Source organism: Rhinopithecus roxellana, chromosome 6 (assembly GCF_007565055.1).
Source record: "Rhinopithecus roxellana isolate Shanxi Qingling chromosome 6, ASM756505v1, whole genome shotgun sequence".
NCBI lineage: Eukaryota > Metazoa > Chordata > Mammalia > Primates > Cercopithecidae > Rhinopithecus > Rhinopithecus roxellana.
This window is the reverse complement of record NC_044554.1, coordinates 125,063,946-125,081,608: the sequence shown is the minus strand read 5'-3', so window position 1 is coordinate 125,081,608 and position 17,663 is coordinate 125,063,946. Positions and strand designations below refer to the sequence as shown.

General features: G+C 39.2%; 1 protein-coding gene across 4 annotated transcripts in view; it reads right to left on the bottom strand.

The window, feature by feature from the left end:
• The window catches only part of PPP1R9A (protein phosphatase 1 regulatory subunit 9A), a 390,175-nt gene that overhangs the window by 69,536 nt on the left and 302,976 nt on the right, over nt 1-17,663 (bottom strand). For 3 of the 4 annotated variants that reach the window (XM_030933321.1, XM_030933317.1, XM_030933318.1), the window contains one exon: nt 338-493. The exons of the other annotated variant lie outside the window; for it this stretch is intronic. In XM_030933321.1, the coding sequence (XP_030789181.1) occupies nt 338-493 (156 nt within the window). The remainder of the gene's footprint in view (nt 1-337; nt 494-17,663) is intronic. 4 annotated transcript variants of the gene reach the window in all.

Below are 17,663 nucleotides of genomic sequence, written 5' to 3'. Positions count from 1 at the left end.
AGGAAATCCCTGCCTTAAGAGAAAAGCTTATCACCAGGTACCAAAACTTCTGTAAAACTGAAAAAACATAACTTAAACATCATAAAACTGCATATGTAAGTTACTGCTTGAAATTATGGGCTACATGTATGTCACTCTGACAAATACACATTTAAATCAATGATTGTGGAATGAGATTTACTGAAATTCTACTTGAAATTCAGTGAGACTCAAGACAACCTGTTATTAAAAAGCTTTCATTTGCAAACTGATTATTCTTAATATATTATTTGAACAGAAATATACACTTAATGAAATGAACAGGCATAGAGAAATATTTTGCAGCTTAGTGGCATACCTCTTTGAACTTGTGACTGAGCTTGCTTGTGTCCAGGTCTGATGGGGAAAACATGTCCTCATTCTCAGGCAGCTCAAAGACTTCAATGGCCATGTCGCTGCCAGGAAGGACAGGTCCTACCTCATCTTCTTCTTCATCTGTGGCATATTCTCCTGTCTGAAAGGAAGGGGATTTCAGAAATCCAGCTGTCCTTACCCCAGATGGAGGTGAGTTATTTGAAAATATTTTATAAAAGAGAAGTAAGACATGTACCCAAATGGTGAAAGTGTAAGTAGGTTTTTCAGTCAAGCATGCCTCATGCAGTCAATGTTATAAACAAATGTTAGTTTAAAGATCCAAAGTGACAAACCTATGCTATATACAAGTGCGTTTCTAAAAATCTACTAGTATCAGTGGCATCTTTAATATAGAAACAAGAATTGTTTTTTCAATCTGAGTATTTGATTATTTTACCAAATAAAATTATGTTGCTGTGGGAAATAAGTAATTTCTTCAAATTCTCTTTGTGAATACACCACCCAATACTGGGAGCAAGGAAAAGGGAAGGGGAGTTTAACGAATCACAGAGTTGGAAGGGACCTTAATTAAGCCTTGCAAAGGTTTAGCTGATTAATTCTCCTAAGCTTTAGAGTTCAAACAGTTCTGTTTTGTTTGCTTGTTAATTATAGTGGTAGTGAACTAGTGAGCTAAAGAATAAACCAAAGGTTTCTAACTTGCAGCCTGCACCAAGTGTATTGTTTTGCCTGCCTAGCACATTTATAAATCTGAGTATTTTGTCAACGTGAGAAAAATGTTTCACATAAAGTTCTAGATTTCCAGCTTTCCTTGAGAAAGCCAAACATCTGTTAATATAGGCATACTGGGACATTATAACAATTGGCAAGTAGTAGTGATTGCCCCTTTTAGAGGAATTATATGCTTTCTAATACCCCACAACTTTTCTAATGCCATATTGTTTCATGTTGTTAGTTTCACTCCTTTGTAATACCCACCGGTCCCTATAGGTATCTGAGTTCATGACCTCTGGAATAAACATTCCTCTTTGCCACTAATTTCCTTAACTTTATTAGAAAGTAGATCCTCTCCTAGCAGCAACAAGCTATGATACTGTAATTCAAAATAATTGTTTGAAATCTATACCTTATGATATAATTTAAAGATAAATCACAGAGTTAAAAAGACAAAAGTTCATTGAACTCATCCCTGTTCCTTCAGGTAGCACGTTATCTAACACATAAAACAGAGATAGGAATTCATATTGTCTTTAAAACAGTTTCATGAACAGTGTACTGACTGATCTATTCCTTTGATTAAATAGGCTCGGCATCTGATTGCTGTTTTTTTCTTTTGATTCTGTATTATATTCTTCCTGCCAAAGCAGGAAACCCCGCTTCACCTTTCCCCCGCCCATGTTTGCACATGAAGGAAATCTGGTCCTTAATCCCAATCTAGTAATTCCCAATGTCTGAAAGACCATTATTAAATTGCCTTCAGATTTCTTTTTCAATAAAATAATTCTAGTTGCCTCAAAGGTAATTTGCTGTAATTGTCTTTGTGGTTGTGCTCTGATTTCTCTCCAAGTTTTCCATGTTTCTCTAAATTGCAGAGCCTAAAAGTAGACACAGTTTCTAGTAAGGAATTTGAAGGTCATCGACCATGATGAACACACTGCCACAGCATCCTTCATGCTCTACCTCCCCACACAGAGGCTATTATCATGGAGAACTTGACACTGGTGGCATCTGTGTACAGAAGTAAGCTCAGAATATTCCATGTGGAGCAATGATTTTCCAAACTGGTTACAGGTTAGTTGGAGCCTTTATGTTCCCCAAATATAATCACAGGTGGTTTGACTAAAAGGAAAAGAGGTTGGTGGCCTCCAGTTTGATCCTATATATCTCCTCAGTACCTGGAACTCTAGATCTCTGTAGAAATCAGTCTGAAAATGTCTAAACTACAAATACCAATTCAAATGTCTTTGCCACTGGCAGGTGAAGGTAGCTCAAGAATGGGAGCTGGCTGGTCAGATAGCTTGTACTTATTTATTAGCACAATGAGATCCTACAAATCTTAAAAATCTCTAATTCCATATTTGGCTTTTTTTTTTTTTTGGATTCTGTGAATTAACTCATCTCCTGTTCATACATATTTCTACAGCCAACAAATACTTGGTAAATTCCAGTGAAGTTAATTAACAGGAAAGCAGTAAGACTGGCAAGTAAGTAATCTCAAGATACTTTGCTGAAAATTTTTCATATAGAGGTATAAAACTGTGTACTTGTTTTTAACTCTATCATTACAACTGGCAGCAAAACCCAAGCCTTTATTATGAAGGCTTAACCCAGGTATATAGAATTCACTATATACAGCATTGAATGACTCAAGAAACTCTTATGCTAAATTTAAAGTATGCCTAAGCCATAACAATGTGGCACATTTTAAACATGAGTTGAAATGAACAATTTGATTTCCTTTTGCTAGCTTGAAAATAAATACTTGTTCACTATATGTGAGAGAATTAATATAAATACGTGCCTAGGATGGGACCTGACATGTAACAGGATCTCAGCAAATATTTTTAAAAGAATAAATCCAAGAATGCCAATGCATTAACTTGGTAATATACAGAACTTCCTAAGGAGGTTTTCAGTAATATCAAGAAAATGAACTGTGGTCACTTGTTAAGAAGGCAGTAATATATTATACTAACAATCTTACTGTGAATAACAGGAATAGCGTATGCACAACATATGCAATTCTTACCTCTAAGTATAAGTTGCACTTTGTCATCCATACACAATTTAACTTTGAAAATTATCTTCAGAAATATAAGTTGTTAAGCATTCTTCTTGATTCTTTTGTGGACTTTGCCAGTATCCTCTCCTTCCCAATACCCAAATTACCTGCAGTACTGTTAAAATTCTTATCACTCATTTCATCTTTTCATTTACTAATGCCTTCTTTCTCCAATTAGCCTTATAAGCATCCTGAGGACAAATATGTCTTTTGCTGTCTTGATTCTACTTATTACTTATTATAGGCTAGGGATGTCATGTTTAAAACATTATAATTCTCTCTTCCTGAACAGTTGCCATTCCACCCTTAAATAGGCTTTAGGATAAAGGATGTATTTACTACAGATTCTCCTCAATACCTGGAAATAAAAAAGTTACAGTTAGTGGACTAAGAGAAATAGATTCTTCTAATATTTTATCCTTATTGAAAATAGAAATTATTTTTGTGGTTACACGGCAAATAAAATACGTAACATGGAATGTGTCAGCAGAATGTTGTAAATCTCAAAATTAGATTGGATTAAATCTGCCATTTACAAAGGAAGATGAACAATGTTGTACCAAAAAAAAACCCAAAACCAACAAAACCCAAAATTACTACAACAAAGTATTTCCACTGGCATCTAGCTCTATTTCTGCTCAAATTAAAAATCTTTCAAGTAAGCAGAGATCCTTGAAATTCTTTGTCCTAACACGCAAATCCACTTTAAATGTGGCAGTAACAGTTTTTTGGGTAAAAAACTGACAGAGATAGTAAATTTTCCTTTTCATATCTTTACCTACCTTTTTGATTAATATATGATATGTATGATATTATATGATATAATATATGATATTTTTAATAGCCCCACACAAAGGGGTTAAAAAATGAAGAGCAATACTTTTGCAACTTACTGTGTGCTCAGCATTGTACATTCCTCAACTACGGGATATGGGTGTTACCATACTACCTTAATTTGAGGAAACTGAGACTCAGAGACCATACCTAAAGTCAATTAGTTAAATTATTGAAGCTACATCCAACATATTTCAAAGCCCATGCTCCTTCTTCTATGCTATGATGCTTCCAGTCTACAGAAATTAAAGTTCTGCAGAAAAAAAAAAAAATTGGGAATATACTTTTTAAGGATCCCAACCCCAAACCTGGGTGGATAATCCTGTTGTATTGAAATTCACCTTCCACGGCTTTGAACATTATCATGAATTCACTTTGAAGACTCACACCTCTGCATAGTGGGCTCCAAAGTTCTTGTCCTCTTCTCTTCTCTCATAATATGCTTAACCTGGGCAAGTATATAGAATTCCCTTTTGAAAGAATCAGGAGCAGTACTGGTGGGTTAATTGCAATATAGAGAGGAATCACTGACAAACAAACACACACACACAAATATGCATACCATTTCATGTTAACTTAAATCACAGAAGTATTCATTGATTGCTTATCTTTTAATTGCAGTGTCAAGTCTTCCTCTTGGCTTATGGGTCTGCTGACTGACATTTTATGCACTTTTGTATAAACTACAACAATACAATATAGTCTATGAAATTATTGTAGCATCTTTAAAACAGATGAAGAAGATCCTTCCAAGGCAAAAGGAATGCAAAATTCCTCTAGATTTTTATGGTTTTCCTCTATCTTTTATATTTCCTTCTCACACCTAATTTTCTTGAGCTGCCAGTCTTTATTAAATCTTCCCAAAACATTGTATTAAGTTTTCATAGATACAACAACTTCCTTTACACACATATTACATCACTTAATATTTTATAAAATAACATAATTATAACAACAAGTACAACCAACAGGTTCTGTCTCTTGGTAAACATATAATTTTTGACTAGTGGGAGACGTATGCAGACATACTAGAGCCTGGGACACTCATGAGAGCTATAGATATCAGTCTAGGTTTTGCAGAAGGAACAGAGAGTATCTGTTACATTGGCAAGTTGGTTAAGTGGGGATCAACGAAAGAATTTTGGTTTTGAAGTCACGTAGACCTGTGTTCAAGTACTGGCCTTGAAACATTGGGAATTAGCGTCTAAATCTAAACTTTAATCTCTTCATCTATAAAGTAAGGACAAAACAGTTGCTTAGCATACGAAAGTTGTCATGAGATTAAGTTACATGGTGCTTATGTATTTAACACAAGGTCTGGCACATGATAGGTGCTCAAAACGAGTGACTGCTATTGTTGCTGCTGCTGGTGTCAATACTGCAACAGCAACAAGCTAAAGATTTTCCAATCTGTATCTTGTAACCACGTTTGCTAAACTTTGGTCTCATAAATATAAGTTCCTAGAAGACCTCAACACATGAATCTTTTATAAGCAAATTGGTCATTTTTGAAGTAAAACTTTTCCTTTCCTCTATATATACCTGTTCCTCTACTCATATTCCCAGTTTGGAGTAGGCACCAGCTTCTACCCAAGCCCAAGAAAACTTCCATTCCTCTGTCCTCCTCACTTACTGGCCCCAACCTGCCCCAGGGCTTCAAGATGAATAACCGTGTACATGAGAACATCCTATGAAGTTGCTGCCCTTAAGACTTTCCTAATTGACTCCTTTATGTTCCCACTGTGTGACTGACATCACTCATAATGGTTTGATGTTTATTTATCTGCCTTCTCTTACCAACTTCTTTCATCTGAACATTCCTAGAGAGTGCCAGGTACAATTTATCCCTGCAATCCTGGTGTGGCTAGTACATTGCTTGAACAAATGTTTGCTGAATAAATTCAGATAGTTGTAGCCACATCTGCATAGCACAGTAGAGCCTGATTTTCCTGTTAATCTCAGCTTTCCAGGATGAAATATAGTGAAACACAGCTGCAGCTGGGGCCTAAAAGACCCTTCTGGGGATTTTCTCTTGTTGTTAGGTTCAACCATTAGCAGTAATTTTTGCTGTAGCAATGTTTGCTCTGCTAAATTCAGGGAAACTAAATGGTGCTAATCACAAAAATAGCCTTAATTATGCAGTTTTTGTTGGAATTTGTTTACTGGATTTGAATTTGGTTCTATGTATTTTCAGATGCACTTCTGTGAGAGAATAGAGGAGAGCCGCTTCTTCCCTGGAGGAGAAAAACCTCGAACTCACATTTTAATGTTTAAAATTCCTAAATCTACACCCACCATCCAAGGGCTTTTGGCAAAAGCATCCCTCTCTCTGCCGAGGCATCTCTTTCCATTGTTTTTTTTTTTTGTCAGTGACATCTGTGTGTCCTAGTTTTATAATGTTAGTACACTTAGTCTCTTTGAATGTTGTTTGTTCATCTATAAAATGGGAATAACAGCACCTTCTTCATTTAAAGAGGTTGTTATGAGAATTCATTGTGGTGATATGAAAGAGTAAACCACAGTGCCTAGAATATGCTAAATGACTGTATGACATTATGATTACGATTGTTTTCACCATCCCTTATTTCTCCAGGACAACACCATAAACTAATGCAACAAAAAAAGCATTTGGGGTTGGAGAGATGAGGGCCAGAAGAGAGAAAAATCTTAACGTCGCAGTTGCATAACAGTGAGCAAGTTCATTTACTTTGTATCTTTTGTGGTCTCTTCTATAAAGCGGTGTAAAAGATACCAATCTCTTAGGATATTGAGAGGATTCAAAGAAATGAAATATGCAAAATATCCAACATGATGCCTGGCCCAGCGTATATATTTACTTTTTCTCCCACTTATCAACTCATTCAAAATTTTCTTGTCAATCTTTTGTTGTTGGAGTATTTCCTGATTTTTCACTCCATTCTCACTGTCTAGTCACCAAGTCAAGAAACATCTAAAATCCTTCTCTAGATTACTCACATGGCCTCTGTGTTCCTTGCCTTCAGGCTCTCAGCTTGTCAGGTCATTGGTAATATTGCTGAAAAATTATTCTTCCTAAAATTTTGACCAAAAAAATCATTATTTGCCAATAAAATCTTTTCTAACAACTCAAATCCATTCTTCAGTTTTTATTCCCTTCCTTTTAGAAAGTATCCTCCGGAAGCCGGGACTCTGTTTCCTACTACAGGAGGCAGACTCCAAAATGACCCCAGTGACCTTGCTTTCTGGGTGTTCATGCCCTTGTATACTCCCTTCCCACTGAATGAGGGCTGAACGACTGATTTCTAACAACCAGAATACAACAAAAGTAATGGAATGCCACTTCTCAGATTAGGTGAAAAAAAAAAAAGACTATGATTTGTGTCTCTTTTGTCCTCCTGCTCTCTCTCTCTCTCTCTCTCTCTCTCTCTCTCTCTCTCAGCCCTCACTATTGGGAAGGAAGTTGTCATGTTATGAGCAGGGATAAGCCCACATCCTAAGGAGCTGATGTTTCTGGCCAACAGCCAGTGAGGACCTGAGGCCTGCCAAGTCACATGAGGGAGTCTGGAAGTGGGTCTTCTCAGTCCTGCCAACAGTTGTGAGTGAGCATGGATGCACATCCTCTCCCAGTGGAGCATTTGGATGACCACAGCTCTGGCTAACACCTTACTTACAGCCTTGGGAGAGATTCTGAGTCAGAGGCATCCAGCTAAATTGACCCACAGACATGGTAATGTACAAATATGTCTTGTTTTAAGTTGCTAAGTTTTGGTGATAATTTGTAATGCAGCAAATAGAAGAGGGATGCTGCCAAAACAAATACAGGAAAAAAACAGGGAAGTGGCTTGGAAACAGGCAGTGGGCAAAGGCTAGAAGGATTCTGAAGAGTGTACTGGAGCAAGCCTAAATTGCATTGCACAGATTGTGAGTGGAAACTGGAAGGGAGCGTGCTTGTTATGTAGTGACACAAAGCTTAGCAACATTATCACCTTCTCTAATGAGAAAGTAGGAAGTATTCCTTGTGAACAGGGTGATCTGGCTAAGTAGACTTCTAAACACAGTGGTGAAGGTGCTGCCTGATTTCTTCTTGCTGCTTATAGTAAAATGTAAAAAGAATAAAGTTCAGTTGAGAGTATTAAACAGAAAGGAATTCTTTCTGTTTAAACAGAAACTTGATGGTTTTCAAAGTCTTAAAATTAAGTCTAAAATTAAGAAATGGCTTCCAAACAGAGTTCAAATCCAGGGAACTGCCAGAAGAATGTGGCTTAAAAATGAAGCAGAACGTATAACCAGGCTGGGCGTGGAGGCTCACACCTGTAATCCCAACACTTTGGAAGGCTGAGGTGGGTGGATCACTTGAGGTCAGGAGTTTGAGACCAGCCTGACCAACATGGTGAAACCTTGTTTCTACTAAAACAAACAAAATACAAAATTAGCTGGTAATGGTGGCACTAGCCTGTAATCCCAGCTACTCGGGAGGCTGAGGCATGAAAAACGCTTGAACCTATAAGGCAGAAGTTGCAGTCAGCCAAGATTGCATCAATGTGCTCCAGTCTGGCAGTCTGGGCAACAGAGCAAAACTCTGTCTCCAAAAAAAAAAAAAAAAAAAAAAAACAGAAAGAAAAAGAAAAATAGTATAACCAATAAACTCTTATTAAGAATTCTGCCCTTAGGAAATTCAAATTTTTAAATAATGAGTGATAAACAAACCTGTCACTGCCCTAAAGGGATATACTATCTCCCAATGATACCAACATCATTGGAAAGATCATTTGAAACATAGGCTGCTGTTGCTGCTGCTGCTCAAAAAACAAAGCAGAGAAGGGAGAACCCATGGAGGATCTGTCTCCAAACAACGTCCAGCCTCATTTCTACACAGTCTTGGCTTGGGGTGAATTTTCCCCGAGCATGGCATTCCCTTGGCCACACTGATCAATGTGACCAAGAGTGGCTAGGACCAAAGCCATTCAGTCTATCTCAGAGCATATGATTAATACTGTTATCAATAGGATTCCAAGCAGCAGAATTAGTCTAACTTGCAGCATTGATAACAACTATATTCCCTAGGCTCCCAGACCCAACTGGTTAAAGAAATCCCATAAACCATCAGGACACACCTTAGAAACCAGGACTTTCTCCTTAAGCTTCTGTATTGACCTTTCCACTTGGCCTAAGGTATTAAACCAGGTACAGTAGGATCAATAATTACATAGACTCAAACCTTGGCATACAAGGAGGAAGTCTGGGGGTTAGAGCAATTCTACTGTCCAGAAAAACCCTGACCAAAAGGTTGAGGCTGACATGACTGCCTTCCAAGACTGAGGTGGTACTAATAATCACATTACCTAAAATCAGGAACAACTTTCATAAGATCTTATCTGATTAAATGACTTTAATCATAAGGACAATTGCCTGTAGGGCTCATACAAATAATAAATTAGTTATCTCTCAGGCAAGTTCCCTTTAGTAACTAAGAGTAGCCTCATTTTGGACGGATCTCTATAATCATCTGAAGGCTACATGATCTAATGGTGGTCTTTCTTTAAATACACATATATATATATTTTTAAATTCTTTAAAATATCCTAAAGAAAAGATTTCTTTTTTCCTTTTTTTAAAGAAAAGATTGCGGGGCGGAGCAAGATGGCCGAATAGGAACAACTCCAGTCTCCAACTCCCAGCGCGAGCGACACAGAAGACCGGTGATTTCTGCATTTTCAACTGAAGTACTGGGGTCATCTCACTAGGGAGTGCCGGACAATCGGTGCTGGTCAGCTGCTGCAGCCTGACCAGCGAGAGCTGAAGCAGGGCGAGGCATCGCCTCACCTGGAAGCGCAAGGGGGAAGGGGATCCGTTTTCCTAGCCAGGGGAACTGAGACACACAACACCTGGAAAATCGGGTAACTCCCACCCCAATACTGCGCTGTAAGCATACAGGCATTCCAGGAGAATATATCCCACACCTGGCCGGGAGGGTCCCACGCCCACGAAGCCTCCCTCACTGCTAACACAGCAGTCTGCCGCGATCTATCCGCAAGGCAGCAGCGAGGCTGGGGGAGGGGCGCCCGCCATTGCTGAGGCTTAAGTAGGTAAACAAAGCCGCTGGGAAGCTCGAACTGGGTGGAGCTCACAGCAGCTCAAGGAAGCCTGCCTGTCTCTGTAGTCTCCACCTCTGGGGACAGCGCACAGCTGAAGACCAACAGGGGAAGTAGCGGGAGCCGGTGCAGACGCGAACGACTCTGTCTGACAGCTTTGGGGAGAGCCGTGGATCTCCCAACGCGGTGGTTGAGATCTGAGAACGGACAGACTGCCTGCTCAGGTGTGTCCCTGACCCCTGAGTAGCCTAGCTGGGAGAAATCCCCCACTAGGGGCAGTCTGACACCCCACACCTCACAGGGTGGAGTACACCCCTGAGAGGACACTTCCAAAGGAAGAATCAGACAGGTACACTCGCTGTTCAGCAATATTCTATCTTCGGCAACCTCTGCTGCTGATACCCAGGCAAACAGGGTCTGGAGTGGACCTTAAGCAATCTCCAACAGACCAACAGAGAGTCCTTCTGACTGTCAGAAGGAAAACTATCAAACAGGAAGGACACCTATACCAAAACCCCATCAGTTCGTCACCACCATCAAAGACCAGAGACAGATAAAACCACAAAGATGGGGAAGAAGCAGGGCAGAAAAGCTGGAAATTCAAAAAATAAGAGCGCATCTCCCCCTGCAAAGGAGCGCAGCCCATCACCAGCAACGGATCAAAGCTGGTCAGAGAATGACTTGGACGAGAGGAGAGAAGAAGGCTTCAGTCCATCAAACTTATCAGAGCTAAAGGAGGAATTACGTACCCAGCGCAAAGAAACTAAAAATCTTGAAAAAAGAGTGGAAGAATTGACAGCTAGACTCATTAATGCAGAGAAGATCATAAACGAAATGACAGAGATGAAAACCATGACACGAGAAATACGTGACAAATGCACAAGCTTCAGTAACCGACTCGATCAACTGGAAGAAAGAGTATCAGCGATTGAAGATCAAATGAATGAAATGAAGCGAGAAGAGAAACCAAAAGAAAAAAGAAGAAAAAGAAATGAGCAAAGCCTGCAAGAAGTATGGGATTACGTAAAAAGACCAAATCTACGTCTGATTGGGGTGCCTGAAAGTGAGGGGGAAAATGGAACCAAGTTGGAAAACACTCTTCAGGATATCATCCAGGAGAACTTCCCCAACCTAGTAGGGCAGGCCAACATTCAAATTCAGGAAATACAGAGAACGCCACAAAGATACTCCTCCAGAAGAGCAACTCCAAGACACATAATTGCCAGATTCACCAAAGTTGAAATGAAGGAAAAAATCTTAAGGGCAGCCAGAGAGAAAGGTCGGGTCACCCACAAAGGGAAGCCCATCAGACTAACAGCAGATCTCTCGGCAGAAACTCTACAAGCCAGAAGAGAGTGGGGGCCAATATTCAACGTTCTTAAAGAAAAGAATTTTAAACCCAGAATTTCATATCCAGCCAAACTAAGTTTCATAAGTGAAGGAGAAATAAAATCCTTTACAGATAAGCAAATGCTTAGAGATTTTGTCACCACCAGGCCTGCCTTACAAGAGACCCTGAAGGAAGCCCTAAACATGGAAAGGAACAACCGGTACCAGCCATCGCAAAAACTTGGCAAAATGTAAAGACCATCGAGGCTAGGAAGAAACTGCATCAACTAACGAGCAAAATAACCAGTTAATATCATAATGGCAGGATCAAGTTCACACATAACAATATTAACCTTAAATGTTAATGGACTAAATGCTCCAATTAAAAGACACAGACTGGCAAACTGGATAAAGAGTCAAGACCCATCAGTCTGCTGTATTCAGGAGACCCATCTCACATGCAGAGACATACATAGGCTCAAAATAAAGGGATGGAGGAAGATCTACCAAGCAAATGGAGAACAAAAAAAAGCAGGGGTTGCAATCCTAGTCTCTGATAAAACAGACTTTAAACCATCAAAGATCAAAAGAGACAAAGAAGGCCATTACATAATGGTAAAGGGATCAATTCAACAGGAAGAGCTAACTCTCCTAAATATATATGCACCCAATACAGGAGCACCCAGATTCATAAAGCAAGTCCTTAGAGACTTACAAAGAGACTTAGACTCCCATACAATAATAATGGGAGACTTCAACACTCCGCTGTCAACATTAGACAGATCAACGAGACAGAAAGTTAACAAGGATATCCAGGAATTGAACTCATCTCTGCACCAAGCGGACCTAATAGACATCTATAGAACTCTCCACCCCAAATCAACAGAATATACATTCTTCTCAGCACCACATCGCACTTATTCCAAAATTGACCACATAATTGGAAGTAAAGTACTCCTCAGCAAATGTAAAAGAACAGAAATTATAACAAACTGTCTCTCAGACCACAGTGCAATCAAACTAGAACTCAGGACTAAGAAACTCAATCAAAACCGCTCAACTACATGGAAACTGAACAACCTGTTCCTGAATGACTACTGGGTACATAACGAAATGAAAGCGGAAATAAAGATGTTCTTTGAAACCAATGAGAACAAAGATACAACATACCAGAATCTCTGGGACACATTTAAAGCAGTGTGTAGAGGAAAATTTATAGCACTAAATGCCCACAAGAGAAAGCAGGAAAGATCTAAAATTGACACTCTAACATCACAATTAAAAGAACTAGAGAGGCAAGAGCAATCACATTCAAAAGCTAGCAGAAGGCAAGAAATAACTAAGATCAGAGCAGAACTGAAGGAGATAGAGACACAAAAAACCCTCCAAAAAATCAATGAATCCAGGAGTTGGTTTTTTGAAAAGATCAACAAAATTGACAGACCGCTAGCAAGGCTAATAAAGAAAAAAAGAGAGAGGAATCAAATAGATGCAATAAAAAATGATAAAGGGGATATCACCACTGACCCCACAGAAATACAAACTACCATCAGAGAATACTATAAACGCCTCTACGCAAATCAACTAGAAAATCTAGAAGAAATGGATAATTTCCTGGACAATTACACTCTCCCAAGGCTAAACCAGGAAGAAGTTGAATCCCTGAATAGACCAATAGCAGGCTCTGAAATTGAGGCAACAATTAATAGCCTACCCACCAAAAAAAGTCCAGGACCAGATGGATTCACAGCTGAATTCTACCAGAGGTACAAGGAGGAGCTGGTACCATTCCTTCTGAAACTATTCCAATCAATAGAAAAAGAGGGAATCCTCCCTAACTCATTTTATGAGGCCAACATCATCCTGATACCAAAGCCTGGCAGAGACACAACAAAAAAAGAGAATTTTAGACCAATATCCCTGATGAACATTGATGCAAAAATCCTCAATAAAATACTGGCAAACCGGATTCAGCAGCACATCAAAAAGCTTATCCACCATGATCAAGTGGGCTTCATCCCTGGGATGCAAGGCTGGTTCAACATTCGCAAATCAATAAACGTAATCCAGCATATAAACAGAACCAAAGACAAAAACCACATGATTGTCTCAATAGATGCAGAAAAGGCTTTTGACAAAATTCAACAGCCCTTCATTGCTAAAAACGCTCAATAAATTCGGTATTGATGGAACGTACCTCAAAATAATAAGAGCTATTTATGACAAACCCACAGCTAATATCATACTGAATGGGCAAAAACTGGAAAAATTCCCTTTGAAAACTGGCACAAGACAGGGATGCCCTCTCTCACCACTCCTATTCAACATAGTGTTGGAAGTTCTGGCTAGGGCAATCAGGCAAGAGAAAGAAATCAAGGGTATCCAGTTAGGAAAAGAAGAAGTCAAATTGTCCCTGTTTGCAGATGACATGATTGTATATTTAGAAAACCCCATCGTCTCAGCCCAAAATCTCCTTAAGCTGATAAGCAACTTCAGCAAAGTCTCAGGATACAAAATTAATGTGCAAAAATCACAAGCATTCTTATACACCAGCAACAGACAAGCAGAGAGCCAAATCAGGAATGAACTTCCATTCACAATTGCCTCAAAGAGAATAAAATACCTAGGAATCCAGCTTACAAGGGATGTAAAGGACCTCTTCAAGGAGAACTACAAACCACTGCTCAGTGAAATCAAAGAGGACACAAACAAATGGAAGAACATACCATGCTCATGGATAGGAAGAATCAATATCGTGAAAATGGCCATACTCCCCAAGGTTATTTATAGATTCAATGCCATCCCCATCAAGCTACCAATGACTTTCTTCACAGAATTGGAAAAAACTGCTTTAAAGTTCATATGGAACCAAAAAAGAGCCCGCATTGCCAAGACAATCCTAAGTCAAAAGGACAAAGCTGGAGGCGTCACGCTACCTGACTTCAAACTATACTACAAGGCTACAGTAACCAAAACAGCATGGTACTGGTACCAAAACAGAGATATAGACCAATGGAACAGAACAGAGTCCTCAGAAATAATACCGCACATCTACAGCCATCTGATCTTTGACAAACCTGAGAGAAACAAGAAATGGGGAAAGGATTCCCTATTTAATAAATGGTGCTGGGAAAATTGGCTAGCCATAAGTAGAAAGCTGAAACTGGATCCTTTCCTTACCCCTTATACGAAGATTAATTCAAGATGGATTAGAGACTTAAATGTTAGACCTAATACCATCAAAACCCTAGAAGAAAATCTAGGTAGTACCATTCAGGACATAGGCATGGGCAAGGACTTCATGTCTAAAACACCAAAAGCAACGGCAGCAAAAGCCAAAATTGACAAATGGGATCTAATTAAACTAAAGAGCTTTTGCACAGCAAAAGAAACTACCATCAGAGTGAACAGGCAACCTACAGAATGGGAGAAAATTTTTGCAACCTACTCATCTGACAAAGGGCTAATATCCAGAATCTACAAAGAACTCAAACAAATATACGAGAAAAAAACAAACAACCCCATCAAAAAGTGGGGAAAGGATATGAACAGACATTTCTCAAAAGAAGATATTCATACAGCCAACAGACACATGAAAAAATGCTCATCATCACTGGCCATCAGAGAAATGCAAATCAAAACCACAATGAGATACCATCTCACACCAGTTAGAATGGCAATCATTAAGAAGTCAGGAAACAACAGGTGTTGGAGAGGATGTGGAGAAATAGGAACACTTTTACACTGTTGGTGGGATTGTAAACTAGTTCAAGCCATTATGGAAAACAGTATGGCAATTCCTCAAGGATCTAGAACTAGATGTACCATATGACCCAGCCATCCCACTACTGGGTATATACCCAAAGGATTATAAATTAGTCTACTACAAAGACACATGCACACGTATGTTTATTGCGGCACTATTCACAATAGCAAAGACTTGGAATCAACCCAAATGTCCATCTGTGACAGACTGGATTAAGAAAATGTGGCACATATACACCATGGAATACTATGCAGCCATAAAAAAGGATGAGTTTGCGTCCTTCGTAGGGACATGGATGCAGCTGGAAACCATCATTCTTAGCAAACTATCACAAGAAGAGAAAACCAAACACCGCATGTTCTCACTCATAGGTGGGAACTGAACAATGAGATCACTTGGACTCAGGAAGGGGAACATCACACACTGGGGTCTATCATGGGGAGGGGGGAGGAGGGAGGGATTGCATTGGGGAGTTATACATGATATAAATGATGAATTGATGGGTGCTGACGAGTTGATGGGTGCAGCACACCAACATGGCATAAGTATACATATGTAACAAACCTGCACGTTATGCACATGTACCCTAGAACTTAAAGTATAATAAAAAAAAAAAAAAAAAAAAAAGAAAAGATTGCTTACAAAGGTCTTTCTTTGGTGATGGATATCCCAAGTAAACGATTTGATCTTTACAAATTAAATGAATATATTAAATTGTCACATGTACCCTGAAATGATATATATCTTATGCATCAATAAAAATATTTTTAAAAGAATCACCTGGAGATCCTATTAAACTGCAGATTCTGATTCTATTTTTAAAAGCCTTTCTTTAAATACATTTAAATATATAAAAACACCTCTAATGTGCAGCTACATGAGCAGTTCAAAGAATGTGACCATTTGCCACAATTTGCTTCCACTGTTTGCCATCCCAAACTTTTTTTTAATTGACTGAGTAGAGACAGGGACTTACTCTGTCACCCAGGCTGGAGTGCAATGGTGCAATCATAGCTCACTGCAGCTTCAAACTCCTGGGCTCAAGTGATCTTTCCACCTCAGCTTCCCATGTAGTCGGGACTACAGGCATGCAGCACTGCCATGCCAGGCTTTTACAAAATTATCTTTTTAGAGACAGGTCTTGCTATGTTGCCCAGGCTGCTCTTGAACTCCTGGCTTCAAGTTATCCTTTCACCTCAACCTCCCAAAGTATTGGAATTACAGGTGTGAGCCACCACTCCCAATCCTATCTATCCCACACTTCAATATGTCAGTCTGTAATTTTAGGGGTGGCAGACCCAACAAATCAGCTGCAATAGACCCACAGTTAGTAAAAATATAACAAGCTTCATCAAGGGGAGTATTGGCCAGAGATACAAATGGGCTTGTGTGCTGCCTATTGAGCAGAGTGGCCATGTCCATTTTGGGGTCTGCATAACTAGTGCTGAGAATGAAAAACCAGAAGACAACATTGGACAACTTCACAGAACCATCAGTGAACCAATACCAGCGATTTAAAGAAAGTCTATGAATTGAAGACATTACCAAGTCAAACTCCCCATTTCAGGAGGCAGACAGACAAAGTTTTAATCAAACAGAAAGCTACCACTTGTAGCCAGCCTGGCAACTTTCTGGAATCTGTCATTTCTATTTGACAAACAATGTGTGTTGAACCCTTCCAATCTTGTTGGTCATGAGTTCAAGTTGACCCATCTCAACGGAGAATATCAGGCCAGAGGTATTGTCTGTCCATGGGTCAGACATTCAATTTCTTTTTATTATTTTTTAATGTGCTTTTTAAAATATACTTTAAGTTCCGGGATACATGTGCAGAACATGCAGGTTTGTTACATAGGTATGCATGTGCCATGGTCGTTTGCTGCACCCATCAACCTGTCATCTACATTAGGCATTTCTCCTAATGCTATCCTTCCTCTAGCCCTCCACCCCCTGACAGGCCCCAGTCTGTGATGTTCCCCTCCCTGTGTCCATGTGTTCTCATTGATCTACTCCCACTTATGAGTGAGAACATGCAGTGTTTAGTTTTCTGTTCCTGTGTTAATTTGCTGAGAATGATGGTTTCCAGCTTCAACCATGTCCTTGCAAAGGACATTAACTCATCCTTTTTATGACTACATAGTATTCCATAGTGTATATGTGCCACATTTTCTTAATCCAGTCTATCATTGATGGGCATTTGGGTTCGTTCCAAGTCTTTGCTATTGTGAATAGTGCTGCAATAAACATACGTGTGCATGTGTCTTTATAGTAGAATGACTTATAATCCTTTGGGTATATATCCAGTAATGGGATTGCTGGGTCAAATGGTATTTCTGGCTCTAGATCCTTGAGGAATCTCCACACTGTCTTCCACAATGGTTGAACTAGTTTACTCTCCCACCAACAGTGTAAAAGCGTTCCTATTTCTTCATATTCAATTTCAATAAGAGCTTAGTAGCAAATTCATAACCACTTAAAAAAAAAAAAAGAGGTGTGTTCAGTGACTGATCAAGCATGTGATATTGTTGAG